At 43.4% G+C, this 12,856-nt stretch overlaps 2 protein-coding genes across 3 annotated transcripts in view; one reads left to right on the top strand and one right to left on the bottom strand.

Moving 5' to 3' along the window:
* Positions 1–3,935, top strand: part of STK26 (serine/threonine kinase 26) — a 78,174-nt gene extending 74,239 nt beyond the window's left edge. For both annotated transcript variants that reach the window (XM_038747857.1, XM_038747858.1), the window contains exons 8-11: positions 398–491; positions 876–938; positions 1,025–1,161; positions 2,055–3,935. In XM_038747857.1, coding sequence (XP_038603785.1) covers positions 398–491; positions 876–938; positions 1,025–1,161; positions 2,055–2,079 — 319 coding nt within the window. In that variant the 3' untranslated portion in view covers positions 2,080–3,935. The remainder of the gene's footprint in view (positions 1–397; positions 492–875; positions 939–1,024; positions 1,162–2,054) is intronic.
* Positions 3,936–5,093: 1,158 nt separating this feature from the next.
* Positions 5,094–12,856, bottom strand: part of FRMD7 (FERM domain containing 7) — a 34,878-nt gene continuing 27,115 nt past the window's right edge. Inside the window, exons 9-12 of the mRNA XM_038748362.1 lie at positions 8,521–8,684; positions 7,889–7,957; positions 7,732–7,807; positions 5,094–6,583 (exon numbers count right to left, since the gene is read on the bottom strand). Of these exons, the coding sequence (XP_038604290.1) occupies positions 5,537–6,583; positions 7,732–7,807; positions 7,889–7,957; positions 8,521–8,684 (1,356 nt within the window). The 3' untranslated portion in view covers positions 5,094–5,536. The remainder of the gene's footprint in view (positions 6,584–7,731; positions 7,808–7,888; positions 7,958–8,520; positions 8,685–12,856) is intronic.

Genomic DNA, 12,856 nt, shown 5'->3' with positions numbered 1-12,856 from the left:
AAGGTATTGCATAGTCACTTGCCAATTCACTTCCATCCTTCCAAGTTTATTCTGTTCCCTGAAAATGTTTTTTCAGTTCAAGAACCACGTTAAATAAATTACTTAAGGTAACTGACACTGTGTTTTTTTGCAGAGGGTAATATAGTATATTATTCACCCCTTTAAAACTTGGTGCAAATCAAGTGGAAACGCAGAATCAGAAAAATGGGATCATCTTGGATTTTTTTTTTAATGTTTGGAGACAAGCGAATGTGCCCAGTTTATATAAGGGAACAGGGTTGTGGCAGAATAGGTATTTTTTAAGACTTCGGGTGTGGTGACTTTGTAATGTTTCATGGTTAAATACTGTATATTTGGCTACTATTATTGTAGAAGGTATTGTTGTAATTTTCTTCAGGGAATCCAGTAACAAGGAAAATAATTCCCATCCTGAGTGGAGTTTTACTACCGTGCGGAAGAAGCCCGATGCAAAGAAACTACAGAATGGAACAGTATGTGCATGCAGGAAACCTCTCATTCTAGTGCTGCTTTATAAGAAATGTGGTGAAATTGTGGTATAATTCAACACCACTAAATATTTTACTGTGGTACACAAATGTATTGGGTTTTGCTTAAGGTTGTGTGGGCTTTTGCTGTGTGAGGTAACAGTAAAGAGTGAACCATGCAAATGCGAACTCATCCAAATTTAAAGTGAAAATGTACCATGAAGCATTGATAAAAGGCACTCTGAGTAAGGGTTGGGGAAGGGGAGAATTGAAAGTGGCAGGTTTGATATGCTTTAATTTAGAATGTCATTAATATTTAGAGGACACTCTTGAAAAGAACATGAATGACTTGGGCTTTTTCTTTTTGTGATTCATCTTGGATATTCAAAGGATCAAGATCTTGTGAAAACATTGAGCTGTTTGACTATGATAATCACTCCTGTGTTTGATGAGGTAAATATAGCACTGTGCCATTGCCTCTGGTTTTCTCTCCACCTTAAAGTAGTATTACTAATGAGTCGATTTGATCTCTCATTTAGCTTAAACAGCAAGACACAAATAATGCTAGCCGAAAGAAGGCAATTGAAGAACTTGAAAAAAGTATCACTGTGGCAGAAGCAACATGTCCTGGACTCACAGATAAGATGGTGAAGAAACTTATTGAGAAATTTCAGAAGTACGTTTGAGACTTCCATTTCTTTTCAACAGTTTGTTGGAATACTGGGTGAAGTATGAGATGTTGGGGTAATATAACCACAGCGATTAGAAATAATAAACACAAAGAATGGCTGTTCAAGACATTGTGTTTAATGCCCGTATAATTATTGTAAGGCAACAGCATTTACTATGTGTGTGTAGATTTCAGTTTTAATACTTTCTGGACTTGATTTACCATTATGGGATCAATCACCCCTTGGACGGAAACATGCTTAATTTTTATTTCCCAACCAAGGTAGTATAGCTCCAGGGATGACTTAACACATGACTTGTAGGAGGTAGACCCCGGTCAATACTTCTGTATGACTCCATCACTTCACCTAGGGCTGTTTGGGTCAGAATCAGCTGTGGTTGACTTATCACTGACTTTAGATTTACCTGGAAGCCCTCGTTAGGCTTCTAGATTCAGCATGGTGGCCGTGGTTCAAGCTGCCCAGGAGTCGGAGTAACATGGGACACCCGGGCCAGTGGATGTAAGACACAGCCTGGCTACCTTAAAATGGCCATTATCTGGCACTAAAGATAATGCCACTACACCAGCCAAAGGAGTACAGTTTGACCATCCAGTAGTTACCACCTTTGGAAATGGTATTGTGCCTGCTGCATAGTCTGAACACTTCCTTCACGCCGCACCATCAAACCTTTGGCACAAGTAAGGCAGAGCAGAGCTGTCCTTGGGGCCGCGGTATCCGAGTGTCTCAGAGAGGGTCCCTGGAAGATACAGGCTCCACTGCGTGAGACAAAATCCTTTATGCACCAAAGTTGAGTAATTGATCTAGGGCACCTGACACGTTTTTTTTTTAAGCCAGTTATTCTGAAATGTCCATTAATTCGGTCACTCTTCTTTTGTAGGTTTGCTGTTAATGACTCATCTTAAGAATTTGCCCATAAAGGACTCTGCCGTTTCACCTGAACCCAGTGAAGCCCACCAAAACTACTTCAAGCTTGACAGTGCTTAGCTCATGAGCTCCTTGTGCCTTTTTTGGATCTTTGCAACCGTATTGATGACGATTAAGGATTGGAAGTACCTTCTCCACTCTTTTGCGATGGTGTATATGGTTTTATATTTTCAGGAAATTATTTTGTAAAGAATAACTTTTAATACTGTAGTTTCATCTGTGTTTAATCGGATAAACGTTGAGATGTAGTTTTGCTTTTTATGTATCACTTGAGTTGTTAAGATGTACAAGAACTGTTTGATCTTTCATTAACTGTACACCTATGAAGCGTACAGGTCTTTTGTATTAAGTGTAAGGTAAACTTTTGTAAATCACTAACAAGCTTCAGAAATAGCTTTTCACAGGCATACTCAAAATGATTATTTTAGTGGGTAGGCTGTTACAGTAGTACCTGCTTTGACCATTATTTTATTAAGTCCCCACCCCATCCCCACCCCCCAAAAAAAAAAAATTAAACCGGCAACAGTATCTCCTAGATTTGAGTTGGTACAGTATTTTGGGCAGCTCAATGATTACATGTATTTGAGAGCAATATGACTTAATAGTTTGCAGGTAAGATGTAGCAAACAAGGTATATAGTCTGGTGTACAGCATTTGCATTGCTTTCAGCACAGGTTTTCAAGTAATTAAATCATTCATCATGGTAGAAAATTTAAAGCAATACAGTTGGGCTGGGGAGGGGCTTGGGCAATAATGGATAAAAAATTAGTCTGGTTTCATTTTTAAATTTTTTTTTGACTAAAAAATTGCACATCATGTGCTTGGGTTTAGGGGAATTAAGGAAGCTGAGAGTCATATGACGACAATATACCTCATCAGCAGGTATAAGTATAACTACCAACCAGCATTGGGGGTAAGTTGCATTGTAAAATATTTATACATTCTCATTCTTAATAGACTGCAGTTCACAAACATCAATTGTTCATAATTTTCTGAAACTATTTTAAAGATGTATTTGCCAGTTAATATGCAAATAACCAAGTTATAGATATTCTTTCACAGAAGTAGTACTGTGCAGTACTGAGGGTTTTTTTTTTCATAAAAAGTTAACTACAAAAGTTGCTTTTCAATTATATATTTATGGTACTGCTAGGTGGGTAATATCTTTTTCTTTTCAACCCAGTATGTATATTATGCTGAAGTTTTGAACTGGGATTGTATTTCAGTACTTGTGGATTGTTGGTGTAAATTTATTTTTGATAAAGGCTCTGTGTTTTATTTTATGGTTTTAGACCTGCACATTGTTTTTGCACAAAAGTCATTTTAAAGAATCTGAATTATACCTGCCAAATACTGAAAAAGTAATGCTGTGTAAGAATACTGCATTTTAAATCAAACGTTGCCATTACATTGTTATGTTATAAAGGACATAAGAGAGATGGAGACTGACAGTGGGGTTAGATATGCCAAGGGCAATGATTTTCAATGGTGCCTACACTGTAAAGATTGTTGAAGTCCTTGTTTTAATTTTAAAGTGTTTCTGTTCAAGTTTTCCATCTGCTGAGATAATGAAATTCAATTACAATTTCTATCTGCAAAGGTCTGGAAATAGTTTTTGAAAACAATGTTATGGATTAAATAAAATATTTTTATAAAAGTGAAAAAGCAGCAAAAGTTGTAAATACAATTGATCTGAAGCTTTACAAAATAACTGCATCACAGATACAAATTGTAGTGCTCATTATTCAATGTAGTCTTGTAAATCTGTTTATAAATAAGCTTATTTCAGTGTTTTGGGGGGTTAAAATAAAAATAAATATTTAAATTCTGTAAATTTCCAGGACCCTTATTCTTTGCATTGGAAAGGGGAAAGTTTTAATTAAGTTGATCAAACTGGTAGCATCTTAAAGAATTTCAGATAAAGGATGGCCATTTTGCTAATTAAGATGTGTCCACTAAGCTCCTGGGTGCAGGGAATGTGTCTACCAACTCTGTTATATTGTACTGCCCCAAGAGAAGCAGTGTGCTGTAGTGGCTAGAGGATGGGGCAGAAGGACCTGGGTTCTAATCCCTGCTCTGCCACCTTGGGTAAGTCACTTAACTTCGCTGTACCTCAGTTCCCTTATCTGTGAAATGGGGATTAAGACTGTGAGCCCCGTGTGGCACAGGGTCCAGTCTGATGAGCTTGTATCTACCCCAGTGCTTACTTAGTACAGTGCTCTGCACCCAAAGAGCCTGGGCTTTGGAGTCAGAGGTCATGGGTTCGAATCCCAGCTCTGCCACACATCTGCTGTATGACCTTGGGCAAGTCACTTTACTTCTCTGAGCCTCAGTTACCTCATCTGTAAAATGGGGACTAAGACTGTGAGCCCCACGTGGGGCAACCTGATCACCTTGTATCCTCCCCAGCGCTTAGAACAGTGCTTTGCACATACTAAGCGCTTAACAGATGCTATTATTATTATTATTATTATTATAAGCACAACTAATCGATTGACTTTGTATTGGAGAATCACTGCCACGATGGTGGACTGTCTGCTGACTTGAAGGAAGGGGCTAGAGAGCTTACCATCCCCATCCCTCCTCTTCCTGCCAAAAAAAAAAGGGGGGTCAGAGGAGATAGACCGACCTATCCCTTCTTCTGCAGTTATCCATGCATCGCTTTATAGCAGCTTTGGGCTGCCTAGCAGTGAGATGGGCCACAATAGTTCATCATACTGGAAGGGGCCAGGAACACTTTACACTCCTTAAGGTAAGTAAATGATTACAGATGCTGGTGGGAAAGGACTTGGCTCAATGGCCAGTGCTCAGATAAAAGAGCAAACGGCAGGGCCTAAACTCAATCTCTTTCAATTAGTTGTTGGAGCTTCAGTATTATTAGTTAAAATAGCTTCCTTCTGTAAAAAGTGAAGCAAAAACGTGACTGAAGAAGAATAAAACGATTCCCCTTGGAAACTAATCCACCATAGTTCCTGCGTGAGAATCTGTCCACAGCAATTGAAGGTTTTAACCTGTAGCAAAGTCCTTTCCTAGAGGAGTTCAAGGTCACAAGCAATGGCTTCTCTCTTACCAGCACACCTTGGGCTGAACATGGTGTTTTTCCTCAAACTCTAGTCTTCCAGCAGGCAGACTCTAAAAATAGAAATAAAGTTACCCAAGGAAATACTTAATGCTCTGAAGGAAAAATGAATTGTTTTAAGGACCATTAAACATTTTGGCTGTGCTTTTCGGGTCTAAATATGAAACATCAAGTTTCTGTTACTGAGCTCTGGATTCTCGTGAAGAAAAGCTTCTGTCAGAGAATGCTACTGCTTACGTGGCAAGGACCTGCCTGGTCTCCCGTGACCAGCAACTACAAAAAACTTCTGCAGAAATAACGGTCTCATTGAACACAAAAGATAGGACAGAACAACCTTAGTGGATGAAGGGCAGTGTTCAACCTAAAAAATAACTGGGTGGTTGCAGTGAAGTCCTCCCTTCAGTGTCAGCTGGGTTAAAGGGATCCTCCTCATCGCCATCATCCAGTTGGAAGCTCCCAGAAGACAAACGGATTCTTGTCACAGGTGACCTTGGTTTTCTACTGTGTAAAGAACAGTGGTCTGGGTTAAGCATCTCCGATTCAGAGTCGCTGGACTCGCTACCCATGTAGTGTCCTAGCACCGCTCTGCCCCTCGAGGCTCCGGGAAATGCTTCTTCTGCAAACATATACGTCAAGATACTGGCTTTCCTACTTAGAGGAGGGCAAGGGCCCAGGGGATGGAACTCTGACCCAAATGGAAAACGGATGGCTTTCATGTCTGATTGGCTCCGTGAGCGCTGGGGGTTTTGGACTTGGAGAGGGTATTCAGGGGCTCCTGCCCCGGCCTCCGCTTGTAATTCGTGGCTGGCGCTGCTTCTGGGCTGCATCCTGGGGCCGGCCTCATGTGGAAAGCCCTTGGGCCTTGAGTCCCTCGGACTTCTCTTGGGCGCTTTCACGGTGGTGAGAGCAGGGCCAGGAGGAGACCGGCCCTTTTCCTCAGCAGGGATGGGAGAGCGTCTGGGCACCTGAGGTGGCCTGTCCACGTAGAAAAATACCTGTGGTGGAACAACCTCCACCTGCGGGCTGATGTTGGGGGCATAAGGCACGTCCGTGTACATTAGCTGCCTTTCAGTCTGTGTGCGGCCAGGGAAAGGGCGCGTGTTCGTTTCAGCAAGTCCAGAGGGCACCTGGAAGGACGTCAGAGGGCTCTTCTGCCCACAGAAATCAAAAGGGTCAGGCTCAGTGTAGATGAGCGGGAAAGTTGAACTGCTCTGAGACTGGTAGAGTGGGAATGGGAATGGGAGCGGGTCAGCCTCAGGCCTGGAGCGCCCCAGTTCTGCTGCAAATGTCACCTCGACTGCAGAATTCCTCCTCCTGCTGCAGCCTAGTGAGGGCTCCGACACATGTGTCCCATTCCCACTGCGGTAGCAACCGCTGCTGTATACCAAGAGCAGGTCTTCCACCTGGGGAGGGAGGAGAGGGAAGTGGTTACAGTAAGTGCTGTTAGGGGGAGGAAAAAAGCCCACTAAGAAACACTGTCCTACCTTCTTTTACTTCCCATTCATAGGATCAATCACACTTTACCCCCACCCAAATCCAGCACAATTCCAGCTCAGGAGGGCAATTGGCACCAACGGGCCTTCCTTTCCCTCCCTCTTTGCTCCTCTGACTCTAGAGTCTCCTACAGAGCCCGTCCCAAAATGGTTCTTTGTGCTGAGGGGGCAGAGCCTTAAAGCACCCAAATCTCAAGGGGAGGTGAGGAAATCCTTCATGCCTTTAAGGTCAGCTGAAGCAGTTTGGCAACCTGCTCTTTGAGGCACAGAAGCTAAGGGACAGAAACCAAATGCAAGCTCAGGGTCCCATATCCATTAATCTCACCCTAGATCCTTGCTGTCAGCTTCTGAAGAAAACAATAGAAAGTCCTCAGCCATGGAAATGTGGTACAGGGAGTGTTCCTATACCTTGGAGGTTTTGTTTTTAAAGAGGAAAAACTGTCACCAGAACCATCAATTCAAGGGCAATTTATGGGTTAGGGAGTGGACGGTTGGAAGAGGCTGCCGCCACCACCACCAGGATGCTTCCCACCCTTGCCGCTTGTTACTTTTTGTATTCAATTCTTTGTGCTTTTGCAATTTTACAGTAACAAAAAGTCCTGCATAGTACAGTCAAGGCTGAGGCAGAGGTGGTCAAGGTAACGTCCCTCCTTGACCGACACCCCAGACAAGCCCACAATTGTTCCGTTCCTACAATGAATCTACCTGTGCCAACTAGTTACCCCAAACCACACTCAAGTTACTGGGTTGTTTCAATTCTTCTAATCACATTTTATCCAGATCATATACTAAAAACATAATAGCTTCTACTAATGACTTTGATGACTTGGTGGTACTGGATAGTCCCAGCCCACTGTTTAAGTGCCTAAAAAAAAAATAATCACTAAACAGTGCCCTTATGTGTCCCTCCCCACTAAACCTGAAGCCCTTCCTTGGGCTTGAGTAACTTTGCTACCAGCTGGGAACCTCTGGCAGGACACTCTTCATATAATTACTGGTCACGGCCAGGAGGACAAGCTACACTTCTGTCAATAAGCAGAAACCATCTGAAAACTTACTTGTCTGGACACATCAGACAGGAGGTCAGGGGATGATCTGCACTGTCTTTCTCGGTACTGAGGTGGGTAGTGTTTCCTGCAATCCCAAAAAGAGCAATTAGAGACAGTTGCCCTTTGGCCACCCACAGGCTGCATACAAATCAAGATCAGCACCTACCTCTGAAACGGTAAACTCTGCAGCCTCCCTCTTTTTCCATGCTCCAAAAGCTGCCTCTGGGTCCTTCCGCTAAAATAGTAAGTAGAAAAATCCCCTAATCAATTACTTTCATTCATTCAATGGTATTTATCGAGCACTTACTGTGTGCAATGCACTGAACTAAGTGCTTACGTATCATACATTCTACTAGAAACACGATACTCGATTGAGAGACTTTTTCCCCACAGGCCTTGAGAAATGCCAAAACTCAGTGGCTTAGCTGTCACTGAAGGAAAAAGGAGAATCAGCTCCCTGGAGTAAAGGTAATGGAGAAGGGGATACATTAAACTGGCACACCAGAATCTCAAGCACGGTTTTAGTCAATAGTTTCAGCCCATTTCACCAAACCAGCTACCAGAATGAGTGAACAGAGCTGGTATCCAGTAGCCAAACTGGCTGCTTTGAGTTTTGCCTCTGGAGATGCCTAGAGAGTGCTGGGCCTGCCCAAGTGCCCTGTAGTGGAAGGAGCACAGGGATGCCTTCCCCGTCACCAGTGGGTAATCAGCCTGGACTCCTCGGAGCCTAGGCAGAAGCCCGGCCTCACCTCTTTCCAGCCAAGTACACTCTTACAAATAGAAAAGGGAAAATATTACCTGAAGCGGAAACTCGAGCCTTTACTACACAAAAAAGTCCTGGGCTTTGACTTGGGCTCTTCTGAAAGTCGGAAAAAAGCGTGATACTCAACACACGTCTTCCAGAAAGCTTTGCAGGCATCTCTGCTGGTCATGGTAAACTCTAAGGTGTCCTTGCACAATCCCTATGTGAGTCAATACACAACGAGTTAAAAACATTTTTCAGGTACCACAAGAGTCAGTCCAACCACATGTCCAAATAGATTTGCTCCGGGATCCATGAGGCTAGAATCAACGGTATTTATCGAACGCTTACTGTGTGCAGAGCACTGCATTAAGCACTTGGGAGGGTACAATACAACAGAGTTGGTAGACACGATCCCCGCCTATAAGCTATAGAGCTGATCCCCTCTACTGTCCACCAGGGAAGGGGAAAAAAACCCCCACAAACTTCGGAATACAAAACTTCAGTGAAGCAATGTGTCCATTACTAGCTCCAGCTGCTTCTTTCACTCTGACCCTGGGCTTCCACATCGACAGAGAAAGCCCCACTTGGGTTGTGACCAAAATTCAGCCCTCCATTTCACTGCATAAAAAGTTAACATAATGTCTATTGCAACGAGGCCTTGGGGAAGCGGGGTCTCTCGGGGGCAGGACCACCATGGACCCATTGTAGCCGAACTGCCTAGCCAAGTCAGTTGGGATACAGTAGTCACCAGGGTCTGAATTCAACTGAGTGAAATTCCACTCCAGAATCCAGACAGCAGGATTTTAAAGGATTTCACAGACATAGCAGGCAGCTAACAGGGCTAACTGGGAAAGACACACCTAGGACTTGATGGCTCCCTTCAAAGCCCTACTGAGAGCTCACCTCCTCCAGAAGGCCTTCCCATAATGAGCCCCCTCCTTCCCTTCCCCATCCCCCCGCCTTACCTCCTTCCCCTCCCCACAGCACCTGTATATATGTATATATGTTTGTACATATTTATTACTCTATTTTACTTGTACATATTTATTCTATTTATTTTATTTTGTTAATATGTTTTGTTGTCTGTCTCCCCCTTCTAGACTGTGAGCCCGCTGTTGGGTAGGGACCGTCTCTATATGTTGCCAACTGTACTTCCCAAGCGCTTAGTACAGTGCTCTGCACACAGTAAGTGCTCAATAAATACGATTGAATGAATGAATGAATTGATAATAATAAAAATAATAATAATAGGAGTTTTAAACAGAAAACTCTTTAGCCAGAGAAACCGTGGGGAATGACTAGAAAAAATTATCAACTGGTCAGCAGTATTTGCTGAGCTCCACAGTGTGTGGAGCACAGAGCTGAGCACGGGAGGACAGTGCACCCCGTTCTACCAAAATGCACATTTTAACTCCACATTTTAGCTAGAACATTGTTTAGGTTTGTTTGGATTCAGTTCACTGTAGTGTCAGAAAAAATGGCTCTTGTGCACATGGCTGGTGTTGGAAGAGTACTAGGGCACAAGCATTCCTGAATGTGGGGTTTTGCAAGACTACAACCACCGTGCTACAGGAGAACTGCGAGTATAAAATGCAATCCCTGCCTTTATGGGACTTGCAGCCTAATGGAAGATAAGCAACACCAACTGACAAATATTCAGTTGATCAAAGCTGGCAAATGAAATCAGTCTTCAAGATGACTCCCCTCTTCTCAATCCCTTTCTCTCCAACTGGTCTGGAGAGGTGAGCTCCTTGAGGGCAGGGATCAGGTCTATCAATTCTATTCTAACTTTCCCAAGTGCTTAGTACAGTGTTATAAAAACAATAAGTGTTCAATAGACACAACTGATTGACCCATTTTGTCATTCACTACTCGAGCTGCTCAAGTAGGGGTTGTTCAGTTTCAATCAATGGTATTTATTAAGCACATAAAGTGTGCAGAGCACTATACGAAGCACTTGAGAGAGTACAACACAACAGAGTTGATAGGTACATTCCCTGTTCACAATGAATTTACAGTCCAGAGGGGGAGAAAGACATTGATATAATTCAATTATGGATATGTACATAAATGCTTGGGGCTGAAGGTGGTGTGAATATCAAGTGCTTAAAGGATACAGAACCAAGTGCAGTGACGACTCAGAAGTGAGAGGGAGTCAGGGGAAAAAGCACTTAGTCACGGAAAGTGCCTTGGAGATGTGATTTTAATAAAGCTTTAAAGGTGGGGAGAGTGGTAGTCTGGTATATATGGAGGGGGAGGGAGTTCTAGGCCAGAGGGAGGACCTGAGAAAGAGGTCAGTGGCATGATAGACAAGATCAAGACACAGTGAGCAAGCTGGCACTGGAGGAGTGAAGTGTGTGGGCTGGGCTAGAGTAAGAAATCAATGGGGTAAGTGAGGTAGGAGGGGGTGAGCTGACAGATGCTTTAGAGCCAATGGTAAGGAGTTTTGTTTGATGCAGAGGTGGCCATGAATGGGGAGACATGGACAAAAAGGGTTTTTCTGTTATTGTTGGGGCTTTTTTTTAAGAAAAATGACCTGGGCAGCAGAGTGAAGTATGGACTAGAGTAGGGAGAGACAGGAGGCAAGGGAGGTCAGCAATGAGGCTGATGCAGTAGTTAAGGTGGGATATGATAAGTGCGTGTATGAGCATCGTAGCAGTTTGAACAAAGAGGAAAGGACAGATTTTAGTAATGTTGTGACGGCACAACCGACAGGTCTGGTGATACTGAATATGTACGTTGTATAAGAGAGATGAGTTTAGGATAATATCAAGGGTACAGGATTATTAGGTAGGAAGGATAGTGATACTGTCTACAGAAATGGAAAAGATGAAAGGAGAGGGTTTGGGTGGAAAGGTAAGGAGTTCCATTTTGGACTTTTAATGGTCTTTGTTGAGTGATTTTTTTTAAAGATATTTAAGTGGTTACTATGTGCTAGGCACTGTTCTAAGCACTGGGGATACATGTGCTTTTAGACTGTGAGCCCACTGTTGGGTAGGGACTGTCTCTATGTGTTGCCAATTTGTACTTCCCAAGCGCTAGTACAGTGCTCTGCACATAGTAAGCGCTCAATAAATACAATTGATGATGATGATGGGGAAGATACAAGCTAATCAATTTGGACACAGTCCCTGTCCCACATGGGGCTCACAGTTTTAATCTGCATTTTACTGAGGTAATTGAGGCAAGGGAAGTGAAGTGACTTGCCCAAAGTTACAGAGTTACAGAGAAGACAAGTGAAGGAGATAGGATTAGAACCCAGGTCCTTCTGATTACCAAGGTCCATGCTCTATCCGCTAGGCCACACTGTTTCTCATATTTAGTTTGAGGTGTCAGTGGGACACAGGTAGAGATGGCTTAAAAGCAGGAGAAAATGAGACTGCAGCGAAGGAGAGGACTGGAGAGGCAAATTTGGGAATCATAAAGATGGTAGTTAAAGTCATGGGAGCAAATGAATCTCCAAGAGAGCGGGGGTAGACAGAGAATAGAAGGAGACCCAGAAATGAGCCTTAGAGGATTCCCTCTGTCAAATGGTGGGAGGCAGAGGAGGAGCCTGCAAAACAGACTGAGAAGGAGTGGTCAGAGAGAAAGGAGAACACAATGTCAATGAAGCCAAGCTGAATAATTTTTCAAGGAAAAGGGTGTGGTCCCCAGTATCAAAGGCAGCTGGGTGGTCTAGGGGGATTAGGATGGAGTAGAGGCTCTCAGATTTGGCAAAAACATCACTGGGGACCTTAGAGATGGCGATTTCCATGGAGTCGAGGACGTGTAAGCAAGATCAGAGGGGACCAAGGAGAGAACTGGAGGAGAGGAAGTGAAGACCGCAGGTGTAGACAATTCTCTCAAGAAATTTGGAGATGAATGGTAGGAAGGAGATGGGGCAATAACTGGAGGGAGCTGTGGGGCTGATGAAGGTGGGGGTTTTTTGTTGTTTCTTTTTTTTTAGGATAGGGGGCATGTTTGAAAGCTGAGGGAAAGAAGCCATTAGAAATTGAATGGTTGAGGATGGCAGTCAGGGAGGGAAGAAGGGAGGGCCCAAGTGTTTTAAGAAGATATGAAGGGATGGAGGGGGTGGATTTTGAGACGAGGCAAGAAATCTCTTGAGATATTTCTGGGAATATTGGGTGAATCAAAGAAGGTGCGGGAGGAGGGGTAGATTGGAGAGGGGCAGGGGAGATTTTAGGGAGATCATGCTTGATGGTTTCAATTTTAGAAACCAAAGTTGTAATCTAAAAATACAGTAATACAAACATCACTCAAATGTTGGAAATGAGAACTTACAGCTGCAGGATTAGTCCTTTGCCCCAGAGGTGATAGGTAAAGCCCCATCACTTCTGGGACCTGCCTCCCTGAACCCAATCTCCTCAAAACCAAATCCAATCTAGAAAA

The sequence above is a fragment of the Tachyglossus aculeatus genome, chromosome 6 (genome assembly GCF_015852505.1).
Source record: "Tachyglossus aculeatus isolate mTacAcu1 chromosome 6, mTacAcu1.pri, whole genome shotgun sequence".
NCBI classification, from domain to species: Eukaryota; Metazoa; Chordata; class Mammalia; order Monotremata; family Tachyglossidae; genus Tachyglossus; species Tachyglossus aculeatus.
Note: the sequence above shows the minus strand (reverse complement) of the source record. Positions and strands in the feature narration are given on the sequence as shown.